Raw genomic sequence first — 24,678 nt, forward strand, 5'->3', positions numbered from 1 at the left:
CAGGAAAATAACTTTCTTGGGTGGCGTAAGCCAGGGAAACTTGTTGGCTAGGCTTAAATAGGCCCTTGGGCCAATAGCCTAGTACCTACCTATGAAATAATATCCCCACCTTCTGACTTTTCAGGGAGACCGAAGATTCTTATGTTTGTTCTCCTCTCTCTATTCTCCAGGTCATCTATTTAGTTAATTAACCAGTTGTTTTTCTGTAGGAGGTAGTCACACTGATTTTTTTCTTCCTTGAGTCTCCCATCAATGTCAGTAAGTGAAGTTTCAATGTCTACTATTTTAGTTTGATGTTGCTGTAGCATTTCATTAAGGAGATCAGTTTGTTTTTAACAATTTTCCTTGAGGTTTTCTAGACTGTCAATAAATCTGTCCATTTTTAGAGGTAATTCATGAAGAGTTACTGACATCAGTTTGATCAGAATGGGAATTCTTTGAGTTGTTCATTTCCACACAGAAGAAACAATCTCCAAAGTATTTTGACAGGAAAATCTTGATGAATCCACTTCAAAGTTGATATATTGGTAGTTTAGAAGATAGTTGACAATATTGTTTTGTTTTTGTTAGAAAAGAATAAACATTTTCCTGTATTTTAGGATAGTTTTGTGGAGCTCAAAAAATCTGCTGCTAACAGTTGGCCATTTAGGCTCCACCCCTCCACACATTTTCATCATTCTTGATAAGCTAAGTCTTTATTTTCAGAAAGTACTGACTGATTTGTCTGTAACCTCAGAATACCTGCCTAAATACTTCATCCTTAAACTTTCAGGGTCTACTTATTAGTTTCTCCTCAAGTGTTTGGCAGTGCCCTGTATAGACACAGGCACCCTGAGTGACATTTTTCTTGTAAAACCACAATTTAAATTTCACCAGTACTTAGTTGCAAATAGCACAGCTAGTTTGCAGTGACAAGCACTGTCCCTAGAGTTGCAAACCAGATACTCCTGACATTGCTTTAAATTCTCAATACAACTGTCTAATAAATAGAAAGGGTCAGTTGCCATAGACATGAACTATCCCACTATCTCCATTAGCAGATTGGTGGATATGGGCATCCTGAGGCAACGTAGAGATTGTCACATGTTTACTGACAACCAGTTAATTCTCAAACAAACTGATATGGTATGCGAGAGATATATTTACACAATGTCAGTGGAGGCAAATCTCTCACATAAAACTACTCCTAATATTAATAAGGTTGTCAGTATTACACATTGCTGTACCTACCTATCACACACAATTCTAAGCAGATGTATAGACCCACATATGCTGAAGCACTTAAATGTAAACCCCAAAGACATCCTAGATGAAGTACACAACAAATACTCTCAGCAGCACCGAATGCACTTTTCCAAAACAACACTCACATCAACACACAGTCACATCTCATGGAGCCTTTACTTCTAAACCCATAATGCAAGCCACCACACATTCCAGCAATCTGGTCATTGGACTCTCCGTAATGAGACACACTGATGTCCCTCTCACCAGCCTGAGTAAAGAGAAAGTCACAGTCAGTTTATCAGGTGCTAGGATCTGCCACATTACTCACTGGAACACCAGCATCACTATAACTCAGTCATACTAGATGTGGATGTAAATGACTTGAGATGTACCTCCCTAGACTATATGAAGAGAGACATCATGGAGCTCTTAGAATATGTGCCGTAGGGTGGTATGAACCTAAATGAGCAGCATTTTATCTTCTCCAAGGCTGATGCCACAATATGAACAAAAGATGACTGACTTTAATAATTGGCTTAGTTTCTGGTGTCATCCTAAGAGGGTGCAATATTTGTCAGCATGGAATGAGATGGTTAACAGACCATGCTGCTTTGCCAGCGATGGTCTGCACCCTTCCCCTCTAGGCTTTCAAAAATTAGCTAAAACACTGTCTTCCCCATGGTGCCTTTTTTATGCAATGCCAAACTGAAAGTACTTTCAAAACAGCAAATCAAAACCAAGGAAATCTAAAGGTATTACTGGTCAATGCTAGGAGTCTAAAAAAAAACACTCCTTAGAAGCTCTCCTCCCCCTAGAGAATGCTGATATATCTGTAGCCACTGACACATGGTTTAAAGCCGCAGACAGCACACCAACAGTGTAAGGCTATAATGCCTTCCACACATTTAGACCAGTTACTACACGGACAGGAACTAAAGGTGGAGGTGTCTTGCTTTACATCAAAATTAAATCTACCTCAAGGCTGATCAAACAGGACAATGTACATCAGCTGCTCCATCTTCAAATTACCATACGCACATTCCAATACCACTTCCTTGAAAACTATTGGCCCCACTCTATGACCAAGGGAATCCATACCATGTATTTAAACATATTGGAATCACTCACTGTCCAACCCAATACCTTATTCAAGGGTAATTATCACTATTAACTAAGAATCCCATACAATGCCAAATGTACAGGCACAGAGATTCCTGGGTTTTGTAAACACAAACTCCCTGGACCAGACTGTCAGCTCACCAGCCAGGGGTGCAACCGTACTTGATCTGGTCTTCACTACCATGGAGAGTGCTGTATACCCCCTAATGTAATGTCTTCTTTGGTAAGGTCAGATTACAAAATAGTCTCCTTTGACGTAAAAGTAAAACCTGGTACCCCAGTTAACCCTGGAATATTCAGGAACTACTCTAAGGCTAACTTCCTGCTATTAGGTGATAACCTGGCAAAATTTCAAAGCCACATAAACCCTAAGAACACTGCTGCCTATGCAGAACTGTTCACAGAAACCCTATACAAGCATGTTAATAGCTGCTTAGACGTAAATGTACCCACCAAGAAGAAGTACAGAACTAAGTCGAAAAACAAGCCATCTTGGTAGAATCATAAAATCAATAGGCTGTATAACCAGAAGGAAGAAAACCATGGCAAAAATAAGGAGGTGTAGCACTCAGCAGGGTAAAAGCACTCTCATCAAACTAAGCAAAGAATTCAAAAGACAAATTCTACCAAAGCCAAACTTGACTTACATTTGGCCTCCCAGGCCAAGGACAACCACAAGGCATTCTTTAGCTATGTCCGCAACCTCATAGGCAATACACAATTGTGCTCAGGGCTCACTGTAAATGGAGCCACCTATATTGAGGCAGAAGATATAGCAAACCTACTGGCCGACAAATTCTGTTTCAACTTTACCCCTCTCTCTCTCCCTATCAATCTTCCCTCAAGAAATACAGTCAAATATAACTCCCCCTGCTATGACTAGGGAACAGGTCCTTAATGCTCTCTCTAAGGCCAAGAACACTGCATCAACGGACCCAGACAATATTCCACGATACCTTCTAAATAGCATGAAGCATGACCTATCATGCCCCTGGAACTGCAATTTAGACTCCAAACAAGCTTCATGTCTCATGAATGGAGAACAGCAACAGTCTTCCCTCTGCACAAAGGTCAGTAATTAAAAGTTTCCTGGAAAGTACAGACTCAGAAGTCTCACTAGTCTTATATGCAAAGCCATGGAAAGAATTATTATGGAAATGATCAATAATGATATAGTAAACCTCCAGACACTGGATCCAACCCAGTTTGGTTTCATCAAGGACAGGTCATGCCTACTCAACCTGGTGGACTTCTTTGAGAAGGTCACCAAAGCAATCGATTAGGGCAAAATGATTCACACAATCTACCTTGACCTGGCCAAGGCATTTGACATAATACCCTACTCAGGCATTGTTGACAAACTCAGGAAGTTATGTACAAACCTGTATGTCACCCGGTGGATAGCCATCTGGCTCACAGACAGGACCCAGGAAGCTAAAATTGGAGAGTCCTCCTCTACAAAAAGGCTAGTCACAAGTGGAGTCCCTCAGGGATCAGTACTTGGAGCACTCCTTTTTGGCATTTACTTCTCAGAAGTCAGGGCCAATGTCAATGGTCTCTGGCTGACTAAATTTGCAGATGACTGCAAATTAGGAATGGTCATTGCAGCCAACACCAACACAAATGTTCTCGAGGAAGAGCTGACACAGACAAACAACTGGTGTCAGAGCCATGGACTAAACTAAATGCCAAGAAGTTCATAAAAGTATCCTTCGGGAAGTCATCCATCCCTAGTAATTATCATTTTGGCAACACACCCCTTAGAGCTGACCCACTAGTCAGGGACGTAGGGATACACACAGACAGTAATCTAGCCTTTGACCATCATGTGTCTACAGCAGTGAAGAAATAATTCTATGTTGTGTAACTTATAAAAAAAGATATGGCATCTAGATCAAAGGAAGTCATTGTTCCACTGTATTCAACATTCCTCAGACCTATCATTGAGAACAATGTCCCCTTGTATGCACCTAACCAGGCATATCCAACAAATGGAATGTCCACAAAGGTTCCTCACTAAAAGAATACAGGGCATAAGTAAAATGTCCTATGCAGACTGCCTCAAGGCTCTATCCCTGTATTCTGTCAACTGCAGGCTGTTGAAGGGAGATCCATGCTTGGCATAAAGGGCATTGTCAGACCCCACTCTGATGGACCTCCTGCATTATCAGCAAATACAAACAGCACCATAATTACCCAGTCTAAAGATTTAAACCTTGCCTGTGATATAAATAGGACCTGTTGGAAAGACAAGTATGTATCCCATAGACCACCCCCGTCTCTGGAGCAGGTTCTCCATCCATGTGAAGCAGAGTTCCTCGATCAGTCAATTCAAGTGTAACTTGGAACAACTGGATAGAGAACAGGAAATTCATCCTTGCTCTGGCACCTGTCTCTCTAATGGACACATACAACTTGTAAATGGTTCATCTCCCAAGCCACTGCTTGTAAATGTTTCATCTCCCAAGCCCCTGGTTACACTTATCAAGGGTACCAGAACTTGTCAGAGATCTGGGATGCATGGCTAGGCTTAAAAAGGCCTTTGTCATTAACCTAGTAAACAGCTACACACTTATGAGGGTCTTTTGATCTACTGTATACTTTGAGGAGTCTTTTTTTCCTTTAATTCTAATTTTAATTTACGTTAGTGGTTCACCAGGTTGGTTTGTTCTTAAATTTCTCATTATGTTTAGATTTGGTTGGGATTGACAGTCATATACTTTTACCTAAGTTGGCACCGAACACCTTTGTGAAGTTATCTGCTCTGGCAATGTCTGGATTAATAATGCTATACGTAATTTTTGAAAGTTTTGTCATAGAATTTGATGAAATCAGTGCATTTTAAATCTCTGACTTCTAAGATATTGTTTTTAGTGGGTTTAGAGATTTTCAAGGTGCAGGTCAGTAGTTTGTGATCCAACTAAATTGGGGAGAAGCTATTAGGAGAATAGTAAATGAGAAAAGTATATTCAAAATGCCCAGGTCAAGAATATTATGTCCTTTTGTGGCCTTGTTAATCGAGGGCGGCCATGGTGGTGCAGTGGTTAGCACTGCTGCATCACAGCAAGAGGTTCTCCGGTTCAATTCTCGGCTGGGGTGCCTTCTGTGCAGAGTCGGCATGCCCTCCCTGTGGTCATGTGTGTTTCCTCCGGGTGCTCCGGTTTCCTCCCACATCCCAAAGACATGCTGTAGGTGGATTGGGCACATTAAATTGGCCCTAGGTGTGAGTGTGTGTGTGCCTTCTGTGGAAGGTTGGGTGCCGGGCTGGCAACTCGACACCGTAAAACTCCACTGCCAATCATGAGCAGATGGTGATCTGCTGTGGCAACCCCTAACCGGGAAAAGCCAAAAGAAGAAAAAGAAGAAGAAGTGGCCTTGTTAATCTGGTCCAGGGAGTTTTTGTTTATTAAAGCTAACTTTTGGGAGTATCCTACATTAGCGTTATAGGTACTCCAGCTTACTGAGGGTTAGTTACCTCTCCCAAAATAATGGAGTTCTAATTAATAGGGAGTTCATAAAGTACATTTAGGAACTTTACTTGCTTTTCTATGGCATGTAGAGGGTGCCTTGTAACAGGATATAAACTGATAGTTGGTCCATTTATTGTGATTTGAAGCAAAATTAGTTCCATATGTGGGTCTCTAGGAATCTGTCTAGAAGTAATTAATATGGCACTAACAAATACTGAGACACCACGTTAGTCATTATCAGTTCTGAAGGATGGTAAGAGCAAACCTCAGGAATTGAGGGAATGTTTCCTGAACATTTAAATCAGGTTTCACTAATTACACTGACATGGATATATATGTTCCAGATCCAGGAAAGCTTTAAAGTTGTGCAGTTAGTTTTGTCTTTGGCATTGAGCAGAATCACCTTAATAGGATCCTATTTTGGATTTGATATGTTACTTGTGTTGGAATATACATTAGCTGCAGTCTGCCTAAAAATGCACTATGAGATCAGCAAAGGCTTTAGTCAGTGTATGGAAGCCTTTCCTTTGTGAAACAAATAGGACTGTTGAAGATCCAAAACTGGCACATACTTAATCCCATCTACAATGGCTGTTTAGTCAGTTGTTGAAATCTTCTTCTAAGCAGTTTGTTGAACTTCTTTGGTTATGCTGCAATTTGTACTTATTCAAAAAAAAAGCAAAAGCATTTCATATGTTTATACTAGTAACTTACTTTGGTTGAGAAACTGCATCTGCGTAGAAACTTTCTGTAAATAAGAAAAGTAAAAATAAGCAATCAAAATATTTTAAAACATACAAAAAACAGAATCTGTAAATAAAATACAGATACTCACCTTCACTGCCATAAAAAAGAAAAGAAAAAAAAGAAGGAAACAAAGAATTACAATATGCTAAGCACAAGAATGTATAATTTTAATATTTTGTGTGAATCAATAAATAAAGCAGAACACATTTAACTGGATTTTTTGCTGATGTCAGATCAACTTAAGAGTACAACTTAAAATGTGTTTTTGAGTAGCATTAGGTACACAGCTTATGAATGCACCAGTATCCATAAAAGTTGATCAAACGGAAAGTCAAAAAAAAGCACTCTGCCAGTGAATAAACAACTGAGAATATTTGAAGAGCACTGGCATTTTCAGTGCATGAACTTAAACCTAAAATTTGGTCGAAGTGCTTCAGGACCCTCTCATGCAAAATAATGTAAGCTAACAGTACCCAGAAGGCAGTGCACATCATGTAGCCTGGTGAGGATTATATACCTCCTGCATGTCCATGACACATGTATCACCATAGTGCAAAGACATACCATGTAATCTGGTGAGGAGTATATACAGCTTACATGTGCCTGATACATGTTTTACAATAGTGCAAACACACACTATGAAGCCCAGTGAGTGTATACCTCACATATGTGCCTATTTGTTTTACAATAGTGCAAAGACACACAATGTAGTCTGGTGAATACTGTATACCTCTTGCCTGCCCCTGAAACTTGTTTCACAGTACTGCAAAGAGCACACTACTCTTGGAGGGAGAACTATGCAGGTTGGATGGGAAAAAATTCCAGAGAGGTGCTCCTTTGCCATTTTATGAAGGTGCCAAAATGCTTTCGTAAGTAATAAATTTACAAGTCTTGGGCGTCAAATTCCAATACTGTATATAAAAGTAAAACTGTTAAATTATGATTCTTGTTAATTATTATCTTGGTAATTAGGAGACTGTAAGCTCCACAGCAGAGACACAGAGTAAATCTGATTTCAGTGTTCATAAAGATTCTAATGACTGCAACAGATACCAAAAAAAAAAAAAAAAAAACAACACAGACTTCTGGATCCTGTCCTAATTCCCACAGAGAGGGAGAAGGATCTGTTTGTGAAGACACCATTTGCCAGGTTTGATTAAAGCATATGTAATTTAGAGTGGTTTGCAGAGAACTAAGTAAACACAACCATTTGATACCTCAATGAAATGGAGTCTGCTAAAATAGGGGAGAGGACTTGGGAGTCTGGAGGTAGACTGAGGGAGTACAAAATGTATGGTAAAAGTCAGGAAAGGAATACACAGGACAGTTAAAAAGGATAATTTGGGGGGTTCAAAATAGATGCAAGAGACACACTACAAGAACCGAAGCAAAAGGTCTGGAAAGATGCAACCTGGAGGCAAGGTTACAATAATGGGATCAAGAAGGTAAACAAAGGACGTTTTGCATACAAAGCAGAAAGGAGGAAGCACCACAACTAGTCAAGATGAGCAAAGATGGGATTGTGATCACAGAAGACAAGGACAAATCAGAGGTGTTGGGTGAGTTCCCTGCTTCAGTTTAAAAGATGAACAGTGCAAAGGCAGTAGATAATGTAGACATGGGACAGCAGCCCACTAACAGTGGGACAAAAACAAAGGTTAAGAAGAAACTGGTTGTGGTGGGGGAAACAATAGGCTGTCTCACAGGGTCATTGGAAATCTGGATAGTGTTGTAGAAGAACCCTCACACTCTTCAAATTTTCCCTTAAAACTACCTTCCTCGAACTATACTACTGATCTAATCAGCGTATCCTATAATTAAAAAGATCATCTCTACTTGACTCCAAGTAGACTATTCTCTATCTGTTAAACGTAGCACTTGCGCCTACAGTACTTATTACCTTGATACGGCACTCTTGTCATAGATAGTACCCCAAAAAGGCAACCCCCCATTTCTCGGTCACCCACGTCCCCCGGAATCTTTTTAAAGTTTTTGTCTATTCCTTCCAGCATGTCGAGGGATCAGTTGCTAGTGTCCTCTCCTGCTCAGCTGGTGAACCTGGGAATATTGAGGCAATGTTACAATTGCCTCATGTACACTGAACAACCCTCTCCTCCTCCCACAAAACACAAATACATGCGAGAGATGCAACTATACGGCCAAACTGGAGGCTGAGCTCTCTCAACATAGGACTGGCAAGACCAGTCAGGAGGAGAAGGTTACCACACACACTATAGACCCAGTCTCACATATTACCATTACAACCTCAAATCATACACATAAACACACAAAGACATACTCGGAGGCTCTGATCAAAATCTACCAAAACAGCAGAGGCCACCAAAGCAGATACCCAAACAACCACCACCTCAGAACACAACACCTGCAACACATAGACCTCACAGTCAGAGTGTCAAACAGTCACAGCCCTTAAGGCCAAACACAATGCCAGACACACTAGTCATTGGTGACTCCATAGTCAGACACACTGACGTTCCGCTCACCAGACTGAGTAAGGAGAAGGTCACAGTAAGCTGCCTGTCGGGCTAGAATCCGCCACATAACGCAAGCACTCAGGTCTCTCAACAGCAGGTACAAATATGACTCAGTCATTGTCCACGCTGGTGTAAACGACCTGAGACGTACCTCCTTGGACTACATGAAAAGAGACATTGAGGAGCTCTCTGATTATGTAGCCCAGACAGGTATGACCCTGACCTTGAGCAGTGTCCTACCTTCACCAAGAATGATGCCACAATACAGAGATAAGATGATCAGCTTTAACAATTGGCTTAAACACTGGTGTCATTCAAAGGGGATCCAGTGTCTGTCTGCCTGGGATGACATGCTGGACAAGCCACGCTGCTTCAAGGGACGGCTTGCACCTGTCACCCCTGGGATTCGGATATTGGCAAAGGCTCTTGCCACCCCATAGTGCCTTTTAGGCAAGGCTCAAATTCTAAACCTACCACCCTAGAACACAAAAAGGAAAAAAACTAAGGGTAATGCTGCTCAATGCCAGAAGTCTAAATCTCAAAATGCACGCACTCAAGGCCCTTCTCAGTATGGAGAACATCGATGTCTGTGCTGTGACAGAAACCTGGTTCAAGGCTCCTGAGAGCACCCCAGCGCTATCAGGTTTTACCTCATATCATGCGTTCCGGCCCCAAAATCTGGACAATACCAAGAAAGGAGGGGGGTATCCATATTCATCAAGGACACCCACACCTCAAGACTGGTGGCAACGCACGATGCATCGGAGACCATCCAGGTGCAATTAACCATAGGCAAGACTGCTCTGCAAATTGTAGCATGTTACAGGCCACCCTCACAAACTCAGGAACCTCACATGGCCTTCCTGAAAACACTAGAGGGATAAATGTATCACCAAACACCATCATACTAGGTGACTTCAATTACCCTAATATAGACTGGGAACACTACTCAAGCCCAAACACCCTAGCCCAAAAGTTCCTGGAATTCATAAACTCAAATGCCATGGAACAACTAGTCACCATCCCACAAGAGGAGATAACATACTTGATCTCATCATCACGAACATGGGAGCACAATGTTCAACACCGGAGGTGTACCCCTCACTGGTGAGATCAGACCACAAACTAATCTCGCTGGAGGTCCTCATCCCACCCCACCTGAAATAAAAAGACCACAGTAAAGAACTTCTCAAAAGCTGACTTCACACTTCTAAAGACTAGTGTGGTCTCCTTTAAGGCCCCGAGCGGCGGAAAACAGTACTCAAGCCGCTGAATCACTTACAAATGCCTTCTACCAGCACCTGCAGGACTGCATGGATAAGGCAATCCCAAGCAAAACAAAGACTCTTTGTACCAAAGGCAAGCGTCCAGTCTGGTGGACCCCAGCGATAAACAAACTCTACAACAAAGGAGGAAGCTACTACAAGATAGAGCAAAATCCTTAAAAGGTAAGACACCCTTGATCACTATAAGTAAAAACTAAGAGCTCTCATAAAATCATCCAAAGCAAATTTCGAGAGAAAAATCGCTAAAGACTCAAAAGACAATCATAAGGCCTTCTTTAGCTATGTTAGAAACCTGGGAGGAAACTCCCAGATATGCTCAGAGCTAGTTCAAAATGATGTGAAGATTACTGATCCTACAGACATTGCCAACATACTGGCTGACAGGTTCAGTGCAAACTTCTCCCCTCCCCAAAAGGAGAGATATCTATACCAAACGATTGCAGCCCCCCAAACATCTCCAGCGCCCAAGTGAGAACTGCTCTCTCCAAAGCAAAAACACAGCATCCATGGGATCTGATGGTGTCCCCGGCTGTGTGCTCCATGAACTCAATGAGGAATTAAACCCACAGCTAGGACAGCTGTTTAATCAAAGTCTTACCTCTGGATACGCACCCAGGAGTGGCGCACTGCAACTGTGGTACCACTTCACAAAGCGGTGCCTCCACCGACCCTGGAAATTACCGGCCCATTAGCTTGACAAGCCTTATCTGCAAAGCCATGGAGAGGATCATAATGGACCTCATAAATAAAGACATAGGGAATTTGCAGACTTTGGATCCAACCCAGTTTGGCTTTGTCAAAGGCAGATCATGCCTTTTAAACTTGGTTGACTTTTGAAACAGTCACCAAAGCCATTGATGAGGAAAGGCAGTCCATACAGCCTACCTCGATCTGGCTAAGGCCTTCGATACAATACCCCATTCGGGTATCATTGAAAAACTCATCAGCTTAAATGTCAACCCATACATCACAAGATGGGTTGCAAACTGGCTGAGTGACAGAACCCACAGGGTCAGAGCTGCTGGCGCCATGTCAGACTCAAAGCCTGTCACAAGTGGTGTCCCACAGGGCTCAGTCCTGGGCCCACTCTTGTTTGGCATCTACTTTTCCGAAGTACAAGCAAACACAGGAGGGTTATGGCTGACAAAGTTTGCAGATGACTGCAAACAGGGCCATAGTAGAAAACACATCTGACACAGATATCCTTCAGAAGGGTCTCACAGAAGCGGATAACTGGTGCCAGAGCCACGGCCTAAAGTTAAATGCCAAAAATGCATAGTCATACCCTTCGGGAAAAACAAGGTTACCCCTAGCTACCAAATAGGTGGCAATCCACTGAGCACAGAAGAAGTTATCAGGGACCTGGGGACCCAGGTTGATAGTAGTCTGTCATTCGACACCCATGTAGCTAAAGTAGTTAGGAAGACCTTCTACATTGCCCACCTTATCATGAAGGGATTCTCATCTAGATCAAGGGAGGTCATAGTCTCCCTTTACTCATCACTCATCAGACCAATGATTGAGTACAATGCCCCATTCGGAATGTATCTGACCCGACACTTGCAGCAGCTGGAGAGGCCACAAAGTTCCTCACCAAAAGGATAAAGGGTCTCAAAAATCTGTCCTATGCTGCCCGACTGAAAGAACTCCAGCTCTATTCAGTCGCTTACGCTTGCTCAGAGGTGACCTTTGCCTATCATACAAGGCCATGTCAAACCCAGATTTGATGAATATGCTTCACCTCAAAAATCTAGATCCATCAGAGCCACAAGGGCGGGAGACTTAAACCTTGACACGGCTATTAATAGGACATGCTGGAGGGATAGATTCATCACCCAAAGACTCCCTATGCTGTGGAACAAAATCCCGGTACATGTGAGGCAGAGCACCTCGCTGGCCTTGTTCAAGAGAAATCTTGACCAATGGATGGGAGATCGCAGATATACCCCAGGGATTACCTCAGTGTCACTGCTCGACAGAGGCACAGCAAAATAATGGGTATAGTTCCCCATACTAAAGGGGTGGCGTAAGCCACAAAACGATGGGCTAGGCTTGTAAATGCCCTCGGGCAGATAGCCTAGTATGAACCTATGAACCTATGACTGGTCAGTACAGAAGTATCCTTGGAATACAAGGGAGAGCTGCAGTACCTACATCAAGGAAATGGAGGAAGGAGGAGAAATCTGTGGAATTACACGCCTGTTAGAATGACGGCAGTAACAAGAAAAATCACTGAGACATCCTTTAGGATGGGGCTGTTTGTCTACCTACAGAACATTCTCTTGGACAGCAAGCAACAAGGATTCACAGCAAGGAGGCGCTGTCAAGTCAAACCTTGACCAGTTTTATAACTGGATTATAAAAATACTTATATAGGTAATTGCAGTGTACATGGGAGAGCAGGCATATTTAGTCTACATTAAGAGTACAGGTCTGTCATCATACCTCTCAACCTCTTAGAGCAAAACATCTGAAGAAAGCCTAAAATGATGGGGGGACAAATAGGGACAGATTTTAAATATTGCTCTTACAAACTCAGAAAGTTGATAGAATAATAGGTTTTGCATTACCATGAATTTTCTGAAGGATGTGGAGTCTTAAACTCAAATGTTTTTCAATATGTAATGACTTCAATCCTCAGCTAATTTCTAGAAAAATACAGATTTTCGGAGGAACACACCAAAAATATGAAGCAGAAATCTGGACATTCTGCAAAAATCTGTACAGTTGAGTCTATATGGGGAGTACAGGTACGTCAAGCCTATATGGGGAGTACAGGTACATGTACACTACTTGGCAATTTACAGGTATGAGCAGTGTGGATGTAAATGCATGTGTGGTCTGCTTGGGAGTTACATCTAGTCCACAAAGGGGCCACAAGTACATTTATTCTACATGGCGAACTATAGTGTACATGGGAAGTACACGTACATGTAGTCAACATGGGGAGGACAAGTACATGTAGTCTACATAGGGAGGAGAGTTACATGAAGTCCACATAGGGAGTACAGGTAAATCTAGTATACATAGCAAATATAGGTACTTCTAAATTATATGTGGAGTACAGGTGCCTCTAGTCTACATGGGGAGTACAAGTATATGTATTCATCATGGGGAGCACAGGTATGTGTAGTGTACATGGGGAATAGGGCTACATGTAGTGTACATGGTGAGTACAGGTAAGTGTAGTCCTCATAAGGAATACAGGTATGTTTACCTTACATTGGGAGTACACATATATGACCTCTACATGTGGAGTTCAGGTACATGTAAACTACATAGGAAATACAGGAATGTTTATTTTGCATGGGGAGTACAGGTATGTGTTGGCTACAATGGAATACAGGTGCATGTAGTTTACATAGGGAGTACAATACCTCACAAATGCTCCTAGGCACAGTCTATCTTAATGGGGTAACAGGAACAATACAGTGTTTGGGTACAACAGACTTAGAAACTGGACAAGTGCAAGACTGAAACGAAGGGCAGAGAGAGTTGTAATTTAAAAAAATAAGTGACCAGGGAATACTGCAGGGGTACATCCTGGAGCCTATGTGCGTCAGTGGATGGGGAGTAAAAAGCCTTGGAAAAGATGACTATGTGGAGAGAAAGGTAGTGGTTGAGGTTTATAGAAGGCAAGTACAAAGTACTGACCATAGCATACATGCTGTATGTTGAAAAAGACAAAAGAGAGAGAGGGAATTGCAGTGTGACAAACAGGAGTGGCTAATTAGAGTTAGTAGAGCAACTCACTACAAAGAATTTGTGAGGGAAATGGAAAAGCTGCAAGTAGTGATGGAGGATGGGAATCTGGACACAGATGCCTGAGATGAGATGGGAGACACAGATTCAATGTGAAAAGATGTTTAGGACAAAATGAGGAAAGGGATATGAGGATGAGCTTCAATCTACATAATGGAGAGCATCAACTGTGAAGTCAGGAAAAAAGATGGACACCACCCCATGTGGGAGGTGAGGGAGTGATGGAAGTTACAACTGAGTTAGGAAATGATACAGTATCAGTGCACTCACCCCCAGACACAACAAGAAGAGGACAAGAGACCAGAGAAGAGAATAATTTATTTTATTTATTTATTTTACATTTGTTGACCGGGCTAGTCTAGCTGGATATATGTCCATTTTCAGTAGAGGCCCGGGGAGAAAAGCTCCAAACACGAATAATGACAAATTTAACGCTGTACAGAACCAGTAAGAATCACAATACAGAGGTAGTATTGGTCTAGTGAACAGTTGTAATAATAAATTTGTATATTAAATAATTTTAGTAAAAATTAAACTAAACAATTCTACAAAAATTAAACTAAACAATTCTACACATCACACTAGAAGGTATGAACAAGTCTTAGATAAGGGAAATAATATATATGTTATTCTCATATTACAGAGCAGGAGTTGTAAGTAGATTTGGAGGCAAAGGTTACAGGAGTAGGGATAGGGTTAAGAATAGAAAGTGAAAAAAAGATGTCAGTCTGGGTTAGTACATGGACAAAGCCAGTGAGTTTTCAGATGTTCTTTAAGATGTTTTTTAAAAAGAGAAGTACAAGCGATGGTAGATAATTCAGCAGGAAGCTGATTCCAGAATTTTCCTGCAGTATTTGAGCAAAGTGAATCCCCGGCATTGTTGTTAGCTTTATTTGAGAAAACTAGAAGCTTCTTAGCAGAGCGTAGTGTAGCTAGATTAGTATATGGTGTAATTAGATTAGTCAGGATAGGGGTGTTGTTAGGGTGGTATAGGATCTTTTGCGTAATAAGTAATTGTTGAAAGAGTATATGGTTTTGCAGTTCTAGCCATCCAAGTTGTTTGAGGTTAAGGCAGTGGTGAGTTTTAAAGGGGGAACTTGTGATGAATCTAGCTATGCTATTATAACAGGTGGAGAGTTTAGAGAGGTTGTTTTTGGATAGGTTGGTATATATAACAGAGGCATAGAAGAGGGTGGAAATGAGGTGGGTCTGGGCAATTGCTTTCCTTGCAGAAGGGGTAAGGAAGGGTTTTATTCTATAGAGGGTGCCAAGTTTTCTGTTAACAGACTTTATAGTGGAGTTTATGTGTTCATCGTAGTTGAGATGATTATCAATAGTTACACCTAGTAGGCGGGTTGTAGTCTCTGGGTTGATGTTGGTACCATTGTTAGAGGTTATAGAGAAGAGAGGAATGGGTGATTTATGAGTAGGAGTAAAAAGCAGTAGTTTTGTTTTTTTGGATTAAGGAGGAGGCAGTGTTGCATAAACCAGTTTTCAACATTCTGAAAAACAGTTTGGGTGAGGGAGTGGAGAGAGGATATATCCTTGGCTGTACATATTAAGGTGGAGTCATCTGCATATTGAATGCAGGTGGCTTGAGGTATGTTCATGTGTAAGTTGTTGGTAAATAAGGAGAAGAGTAGGGGACCTAGGACAGAGCCCTGGGGTACTCCAATATTTACTGGAAGTAGTGAAGACAGATTGTTATGCCAAAGTACTGCTTGCTGTCTATTTTCCAGATAAGACCTAAACCATTGTATGGCTTGAGGATCAAGAGAGTGAGCCTTTAGTTTGTCAAGCAGTAGGTTATGGTTAACCATGTCAAAGGCTTTTGACAGGTCAATAAATAGTGCAGAGGAAAATGTTGCGGTTTTTATATATAGAGTCGGTAAAGGATAAAAGGGCAGTAGATGTGCTATGGAATGGCCTAAAGCCATGTTGGCAGTTTGCCAGTAGGTTATTTTGTAGTAAGTGGTTAAGTAGTTGTTTGTGAATACATTTTTCCATTATCTTAGCTAATGGGGAGAGTAGAGCAATAGGGCGAAAGTTAGAAAGCTCTGTAGATGGATGATATGGGATATTTTCCATAGAGCAGGGATTTTGCCCTCAGAGATAGTTTTGTTAATAAGGATTGAAATGGTATAGTCTATGGCTTTTGCGACTATTTGTAGGTATTCAGATGGGAGTTGGTCAGCCGAAGGGGTGCAAGGTTTCAATTTTTGAAGTAGCTTACAGATGAGAGATGTAGATACAGGTTGTATTTGAAAGGTAGGTAATGAAGTATTGCAGATATTTGGTTGGGACGCAGTGATGGGTGGTAAATAATTGGCCAGGGTTTGAATGGCTTTTGTAAAGTAGTTATTAAAGGCGTCAGGGATCAGGTTGGAGTTGCTGTTGTTGAAGCCGGTTGGGTCTGGAGTAGTAGTGTGACCTGGCTGAAGGAGTTTGTTTATCCCAGACCAGAATTTTTGTGGAGTTTTTTGAAGGTGTAGGTAGAAATCTTTTTTGTCTCTAAGAATATCCTTCTTGGTGGCATTTCTTAGCTGTTTGAATTGGAGGTGGGTTGTTGGACATTTGGTAGATCTCCATTTAGCCCAGATTTTATTTCTGAGGAGTATCTTTTGCCTAGTTTGTTTTGTGAGCCAAGGGGCAGATTTGTTTTTTATTCTAGTAGAGCGATAAGGTGCATGGGAGTCTAGGATTTGAAGAAAGTTAGTATTAAAGTAGGTAACAGCTTCGTCTAGTTCTAGATAGGTTAGTGGTGACATGCTTGCAATTCGGTTAAGAAGCTGTCTGGATTAAATAATTTTTTTAAGCAGGCGGTTTTGAGATTATGAGTAGTTGCAATATGGACTTTTTGTCTAATAATGTAGGTAAGTATGTGGTCACTGATATCATCTGGGAGGGTTCCTGGAGTATAAGATTTAGGGTGGCTATTAATAAGGATCCAGTCCAGAGTACTTTCCTTGTTACTAGGTTTATGGATTCTTGTAGGAGTTGTTATTAATTGTGAGAATCCAAAGAGGTGTATGTGGTTGGTAGGGTTTAGAGACCTGCAAGTAGAACAGTCTATGTTAACGTCACCAAGTACAATGGTCTCCTGGGGTAGTTGGGTAGAGAGGTGGCTCAGCAGGTTCTCTAGAGAATATGTATTATTACCTGGAGGTAGATACATGCAGATTATGTAGACTGATTTGGAGTTATTGATTTGGAGTTTGATGGATAGGGTTTCAGATTTGATGTCTAATTATGGAAGTACATTAATGGGGGAAATTTGGAGGTTAGATTTATAGAGAATGGCTATACCCCCACCTTTCTTTATTTTACGGTAATTTCTGAGGATGTTTTAGCCAGGAGGGCTAATTTTCTGGTCTAGAGTAGATGGTTTTAGTCAAGTTTCTGTAAGACAAAGAATGATGAATGAGTGTACATCAAGGAGTGCATGCAGGTGGGAAATTTTATTGTTAATACTTCTGATGTTAAGGTGAGCTATCAGAAGGGAGTTAGATGGTTTCGTAATTGTAGAAACTATAGGTACTGTTAACTTGGTAGGGTTAGTAGTGGAGTCAGTATAGGGGCCAGGGTTTGGATGAATGTCACTGTCTAGGAGGGGGTGTTGCTGGGGGTATTGCAGAAATTTTAAGAGTTTATAGAGGTTAATGAAAGTCTTTTTGGTAGAGAAGTAAATAATGTGGGTTGTTCTGTGGAATTTTGGTAATATATAGTTAGAGAAACATGTTATGTTACTATGGTTAAGGGAGAAGGTGAATGAAGATGGTAAAGTTTGTTGGCTGTAATGGTTTTGTTCAGACAGAAAAAGATATTCATAGGAGGTAAGTGAATAATGTATGGTAAGACAGGCTAGTGTGGTAGTTAAGAGTAATAAGGTGGTGAAAACAGTTTTATTTGTTGGGGCCATAGTAAAAAGATTTAAGTAGGGAGTAGTTTGTGTTAGTAGGTGATGTAGTAAGGAAAAGAGAGTGTTTGAAGAGGATGAGCAGGTTATAAGTTAAGTTGGTGAGAAATTAACAGGGGCTTAGATAGGAGGTAGAGTAGTGTAGTGTAAGGTTGGAAAGCAGAGGGAGTGATTTGAAAGGGAGTTTAGTAGTACTAATCAGGAGATAGAGTAATGAGAGTGGCTTAGTGATAATGAGGTAAGTGATAGGAAGAGATAGAAGGGGGGAGTGGTTAGTGAAGTGTAAGTTTAGGACCACTGGGGGTGGGTGAGATTTGGGGGTAGGGAAGGGGAGCAGAGTGAGCCCGCAGGGTGAACGGAGCAGGTAGAAAACAGAGAATGGAGCAGCTAGAGGAGAAACAATCAGCAGAGCTGAATATTGAATGTAAGTCAAGTATGTCTAAGGTGAGAAGAAGCAAAGAAAAGTTAGGAGTCTATTAGAAAAACAGGCGGGTATAGCAAGTTAGAATAGAGGGTAAAGTGTGAAGTTTAGAGTAGTTTATGGTCAAAGAAGTGTAGAATAACAAAGCAGAATAACAAAAGGAAAAGCAGGAGAAATATTGGTTGGGATAGAGGTGCCACCTACTGGGCAAAGCTAGTATTACAAGCAGCTACTGTAAGGGGGTAGGCTATTGCAGATTATGGAAGGAGGAAAGGTAGTAAGAGGGGCACTAGGAGGTAGTGTAGGAGTATGGTTAACAAAGGTAGCTAGTTGGGGGAGGGTAGGAGGCTGCTGGCTGACCAGGCTCAGAGCGTGCTTTAGAACCCCTGGAGCAACAATGAATGGTAGTATGCGTTACAGGCAGGACATAGAAACATACTTTCTTATTTCCTTGACAGAGGGTGCAGGGAGTAGAGGCAGTGAGATGAAACCATGGGTCCTTTGTCAGCAGGTAGGTAGGTTCTCAGAAAGTATAGGCTGGAACAGTGCAGTGAAGATCAGGGTATAAATAAATAAAAGTATAAGAAATGATAGGATGTGTGCTCCCCCCCCCTTTTTTTTTTCTTTTTGTTAATGCTGTGAGCAAGCATTCATGGAGACAAGGCAAATGACTGCCCTCATTCAGCATGAATAAGAAATTAAAAAAGGAAAGTCTGTCATGGGTAACTTTCTTCCAGTAACAAGAAAGGTTTTGCTTCTTCTTTAACCCAAGAATCCCCTCACACTGTTTCAGTTCTAGTTCAGGGCAAATACAAATTATTGTTCCTCACTGCCTCTTTACTCCTCTAATCATTTCCATAGGAAGATATTAATGTAGATTTTATTCAGCATTCTTTCTTGACTGTACATACTAGATTAGATGCTTAACCACACTATTGCTTAATGAAGTCGTACAATAATTATATAAGAAGCATGAAAAATCTTTATGGTGCTCTTTATATACTCTTATATACACTTAATGAATGCACTGTACTTAAACTGAAACTTGCACAAAGTAGGTCTTAACTTATTTTTCCAGGTCTGTTGAATAGCTGTTTTATGCCTATGTACTTTAGGAAGATACCTTTCTTAAAGGATACAAGGCCTAAACAACATGTTCTACATGGACTGAATCAATGGCCTCTCAACTATACTCAGTATCCTACAGACTGCTACGAGGTGACCTGTATTTAGCATACAAGGCATCCTCTGACCCAATACTGATGTATTTGCTACACATCAGCAAGTTAAATAACATCAGAGAAAGTTAAATGTCATCACAAATTACTCAGTCTAGGAATCTACACCCCTTCTGCAGCACCAACAACAATTTGGAGGGAGAGCTACTTCTTGCAGAGGATACTGCTGCTGTGGAACAGACTCCCCATCTACATAAAACAATGTTCATCCTTGTCCATATTCAAGTGCAATGTGGATCTATGGATGGGAAACAGAAAATCTAACCTAGTACTGCCCCTTCTACAGCTAATGGATAGAGACAGCTCCTAAATAATTTATCCCACGCATGTGTCCCAACAAATTATCTATGGCAGAATCCCAGTTGTTCTCATTAAGGGAAATATATAATTGTCAACCACAGGGTGGATAAGCCAATCTCTAACCAAATGGGACAGGTCAGTTTGAGTACAAAAGGTGAAACTTGTTAAGCTTAAAATAGCCCACAAGGGCAGCTAGCCTAGTACTTACCTATGAACCTAAGGAGTATGACTGAGGCTTGGAATAGTATGTCTGATAAACGTTGCCAGTGATAAAGGAAGAACTTACCAGGAAAGCGAGGTGAAGGATAGTGTGGATAGTAGTAGAGCAAGTACAATTCCATGGGGAGAGGGATAAAAAATAAATGCAGGAAACATCATTGGGTGAATGAAATGACATGTATAGGATGGCATTTTTTTTTAAACAAGAAACATCTATATTGAGTTATTTATGATATTGGCAACTGTACATTTATATAAATGAAACAAAACCTTATTGACAAATTTTCAGTTGCAAACATCATACATCACATATAATTTTCTATACAGTCATTGTCAGTCAATTACAAAGTTCATTCTATTTCTATCTCCCATTAAACCTTATTCTTCCTCCAAAACATTAATCTGCATGTATTGCTCTCACAATTCTCCGTTTTTTACTTTGTGATTTGCTCTCCTACCCTTTTCTAAATATCCCACTTCCAGTTCTTTTACCTCTGTTACTATAGTCACTCTTTCTAGTACAGTTGGTTTAGACTTTGATTTCCATTTTCTCGTAATTGCTTTTTTAGCAGCCACAAGAGTTAAGCTCAGCAAAGCTGTACTATGTCTCGACAATTCCTATTCTGTATCACAGCTCAGAAAATATTTCCTTAGTTACACCAGTTTGCTCACTTAGTATTTCTAACAGAGTAGTCTGCAAGGAATTTTTACCTGCCAACTCATTACACTCCCAAAAAATGTTACCTCAACGTGGATGTGTACAGAAGTATATCATAGAATTTGTATGCATCGGGGTGCCTTATTCCATAAAAACAGGTCAGATATAAAGAAAGGGGGAGAGAGAATGCAGATGTAGTGCTCCGAAAAATAAAACCAAGAAGAAAGATGGAAAAAATTGGTGTAAGATGATCTGAAAGGACAGAAGCACTGAGGGAGAGGAATTTTTATAGCTATCAGAAGGCTTAAAAAATTGATGGATTATAAAATAAAGTTAAGATTGGGAAGGATGCACTACAGAGGTGATATCTGACATGTAGTCCTGGAATACAGGATAGATTTACCGGACAAATCTAGAGGAGAATTATCTCCCCTCTCAAAAAAGATAAGTGGTAGATTTAAAAATCGCTAGAGGTGATTTAAAGATAAGAACCCAACAAAACAGGTGCAGTATGTAAGGGAAAAAAGGAAAACCACCAAACAGCAAGGAAAGAACTACAATAAGAAGAGGTAAAAGGAAGAAAGAATGATAGAGCCTGGGTTAGGCACAGAGAAGTGAAATTTTATAGTTTTCTGGAAGCAAACAGTACAGCAGGACTGCAAGACAGCAGAGAAACATCAAAGTTCACAAACATATTAGTGGAATTACAGAACAAAAGAAAGCAGAAAAACAGAGATAATTAGATAAGAGTGTCCCTGGTGATGAACAGAAAGCAAGAAATAAACATATTAGCATTTCAAATGGCAGATAATGAAACAGGCAGAATATGGATGGACAAAATGTGGTTGGATGAAGTGGTTTAGAAGGATGAAAGCAATTACAAGAAAGGAAGTAAAAGAAACAATCAAAGATAACTACTGAAAGAAAAAAAGACAGGCTGAAAATGCTGCAGTAGAAAGGAAGCCATGTAAACAGTGAGAAAGAGAGGGAAAGATAATAAAAGCCCAATTACTGGGTAACAGATAAAAGTAACAGAAATGAGATAATAAGGAAACAAAAATATTTCTTGTGGTAAGAAGAAAACAAAGCAAGTAAGATGCTGACAGAGAATTAAAAAGGAAATGGAAAGGTAATCTGAAGAATTGAATAAAAGGGGACACTGGCCCATTACCTAGAAGTGGTGCAGGAAAATTATTGAATGCTTTAAAAGCTATACTGATTTATGTTAAAGAAGGGCAAGATCAGAATGCAGATCTGAGATTAAAAGGTTGTAGGCAGGAAATAAACTCAGGAATATACTACATGCAGAGATCAATGGAGAGAGAGTTAAGGGAAAAAAACAAAAATCTGATAAAGTCAGCGGGGAAAGACAAAAATGCTGTATAATTTTACATGGAAGGAATTCATATTCTAGGAAAGCCATTCCACACAGTCATTGGGATCCCCACGATGATTAATCCTTCCAGTAAGCAAAAATGTAATACTGCACTGTTATGACTGGCCATCACACAGGAATGCAGCATAAGCTTTATACAGCTCTGTCAAAGAATCTAAAATTATGTTTTTTTGGTCAGTCAAACATCCCACAGAAAATAAAAATGGTAAAGCTGAAGACGTGGGAATGGAGATGAATTTGCAGCATTTCCATAATAGCCTGCAGGGCAAGAGTTATTCTATTTCAAAAACTATAGCTACAGTAGATGCAAATAAAGTATGCTACAAGATGGTAGCTATGTAGAAAAACATGGATGTTACTGAAGAGAAAAATGAATACCCTATAAAGTCAAGCATAAAGGAAATCCCGAAATACAGGACCTTACTATAACTCCAATGCCTGACACGAGATAATATGGAAAACAGATCATGGCATCAGAATCCCAGCATTATGGACATTCCAAAATTAGTACTACAAGATGATTTGTGTGCCTTCATGAAAATAATGTCAGAAGTGTTGCATTTATCAGAGTTCTTCCAAACTTGAATAAAAGAGTATACAATATACTGTCAAGCTCTCGGATAATCCACAAAGGTCAAAGCATGTTTTCATATTCTTCATTCTAGGAATGATGAATAAAAACAATCAACAAAATAGAGACAGGAAGTGGGGAGGAATGCACACCTAAATTGCAGGTAATTTCTTATAGAAATTGAATCAGGCAAGACTGGTTCTCAGAGAGTACAGAGTGGAGTTGTAAAGTTGGGTGTGCCTGCAAGGACTGCATATCTTGCTGTGTTAGGTTGGGTGTGTCTGCATGGACTGCATATCTTGCTGTGTTAGGTTGGGTGTGTCTGCATGGACTGCATATCTTGCTGTGTTAGGTTGGGTGTGTCTGCATGGACTGCATATCTTGCTGTGTTAGGTTGGGTGTGTCTGCATGGACTGCATATCTTGCTGTGTTAGGTTGGGTGTGTCTGCATGGACTGCATATCTTGCTGTGTTAGGTTGGGTGTGTCTGCATGGACTGCATATCTTGCTGTGTTAAGTTGGGTGTGTCTGCATGGACTGCATATCTTGCTGTGTTAAGTTGGGTGTGTCTGCATGGACTGCATATCTTGCTGTGTTAGGTTGGGTGTGTCTGCATGGACTGCATATCTTGCTGTGTTAGGTTGGGTGTGTCTGCATGGACTGCATATCTTGCTGTGTTAGGCTGGGTGTGTCTGCATGGACTGCATATCTTGCTGTGTTAGGTTGGGTGTGTCTGCATGGACTGCATATCTTGCTGTGTTAGGTTGGGTGTGTCTGCATGGACTGCATATCTTGCTGTGTTAGGTTGGGTGTGTCTGCATGGACTGCATATCTTGCTGTGTTAGGTTGGGTGTGTCTGCATGGACTGCATATCTTGCTGTGTTAGGTTGGGTGTGTCTGCATGGACTGCATATCTTGCTGTGTTGTTCACATGGCAGAATTTTCAAAAAAATACTTATGTCAAAAAGAACAGGCAAATAATTTTTTCAATAATGGCTAGACAAGAAGTTTCCTCCAAGAACAATGCATAGTTTAGGGATGATTTCAGGGAAACAGATGTAATGGAAGAACAAAAGGCAGTGACACTGGTAAAACACATCTCCAGTTAAACGCACTGCAGAGAGGTGCTGAAAACAGAGTGACAGTTATAAAGGTGCATGCTTCATACAGAAGCAAACGTACGCTGAGCAAGGAGATATGCCATGATGATTGCAATGAGAGACTTCCCAGCATACCTCTCAACCTCTTAACTCAAGAAATTTGGACGAAACCTAAAATAATTGGAGAGGGGGTTCAAAGGCCCAAAATAGGAACATATTTTAAACATTGCTCTTATAAACTTAAAAAGTTGTTTGAATAACATGATTTTTGTTAGCATGCATGTTCTGAAGGATTTGAAGTATGACACTCAAATATATGACATTATTTGGTTATTACTTAGAGAATTCAATCCTCTGTGATCTCCCAAAAAACACAGATTTTATGAAGAACAGACCAAATCTTTGTGGCAAAAATTTGGTCATTCTGCAAAAACCTGTACAGTTGAAAGGTATGCTTTTCAGAAGGACCAGAATTTGGGAACACTTGTACAAGCAAGAAAGTGGAGTAAAACACAAAGAAGAAGACAATCATGGAAGTACAGCAGGAGAGACAGCAAGTCCTGAAGAGAGAGATTTTGAGGAGATTAAGAAAACTTGGATAAGTACTTTGGTCAGTGGAAGTTCTACAGAGAATGGAGAAGTCAAGTGAAACAAAACAGATAAAAAATAGATAAAAATAGGGACAAACATCACTAATAATCTCAGTTTAATAAGAATAACATTGAAATAGCTTTCAAGTACAAAGACTCTTCCT

The 24,678-nt window shown here is 40.6% G+C and overlaps 1 protein-coding gene across 2 annotated transcripts in view; it reads right to left on the bottom strand.

The window, feature by feature from the left end:
* FYB2 (FYN binding protein 2) overlaps positions 1-24,678 on the bottom strand; it is a 1,416,888-nt gene that overhangs the window by 75,619 nt on the left and 1,316,591 nt on the right. For both annotated transcript variants that reach the window (XM_044085512.1, XM_044085511.1), the window contains one exon: positions 6,531-6,564. In XM_044085512.1, the coding sequence (XP_043941447.1) occupies positions 6,531-6,564 (34 nt within the window). The remainder of the gene's footprint in view (positions 1-6,530; positions 6,565-24,678) is intronic.

This window comes from Protopterus annectens, chromosome 10.part0, assembly GCF_019279795.1.
Source record: "Protopterus annectens isolate FY-2018-M chromosome 10.part0, PAN1.0, whole genome shotgun sequence".
NCBI lineage: Eukaryota > Metazoa > Chordata > Ceratodontiformes > Protopteridae > Protopterus > Protopterus annectens.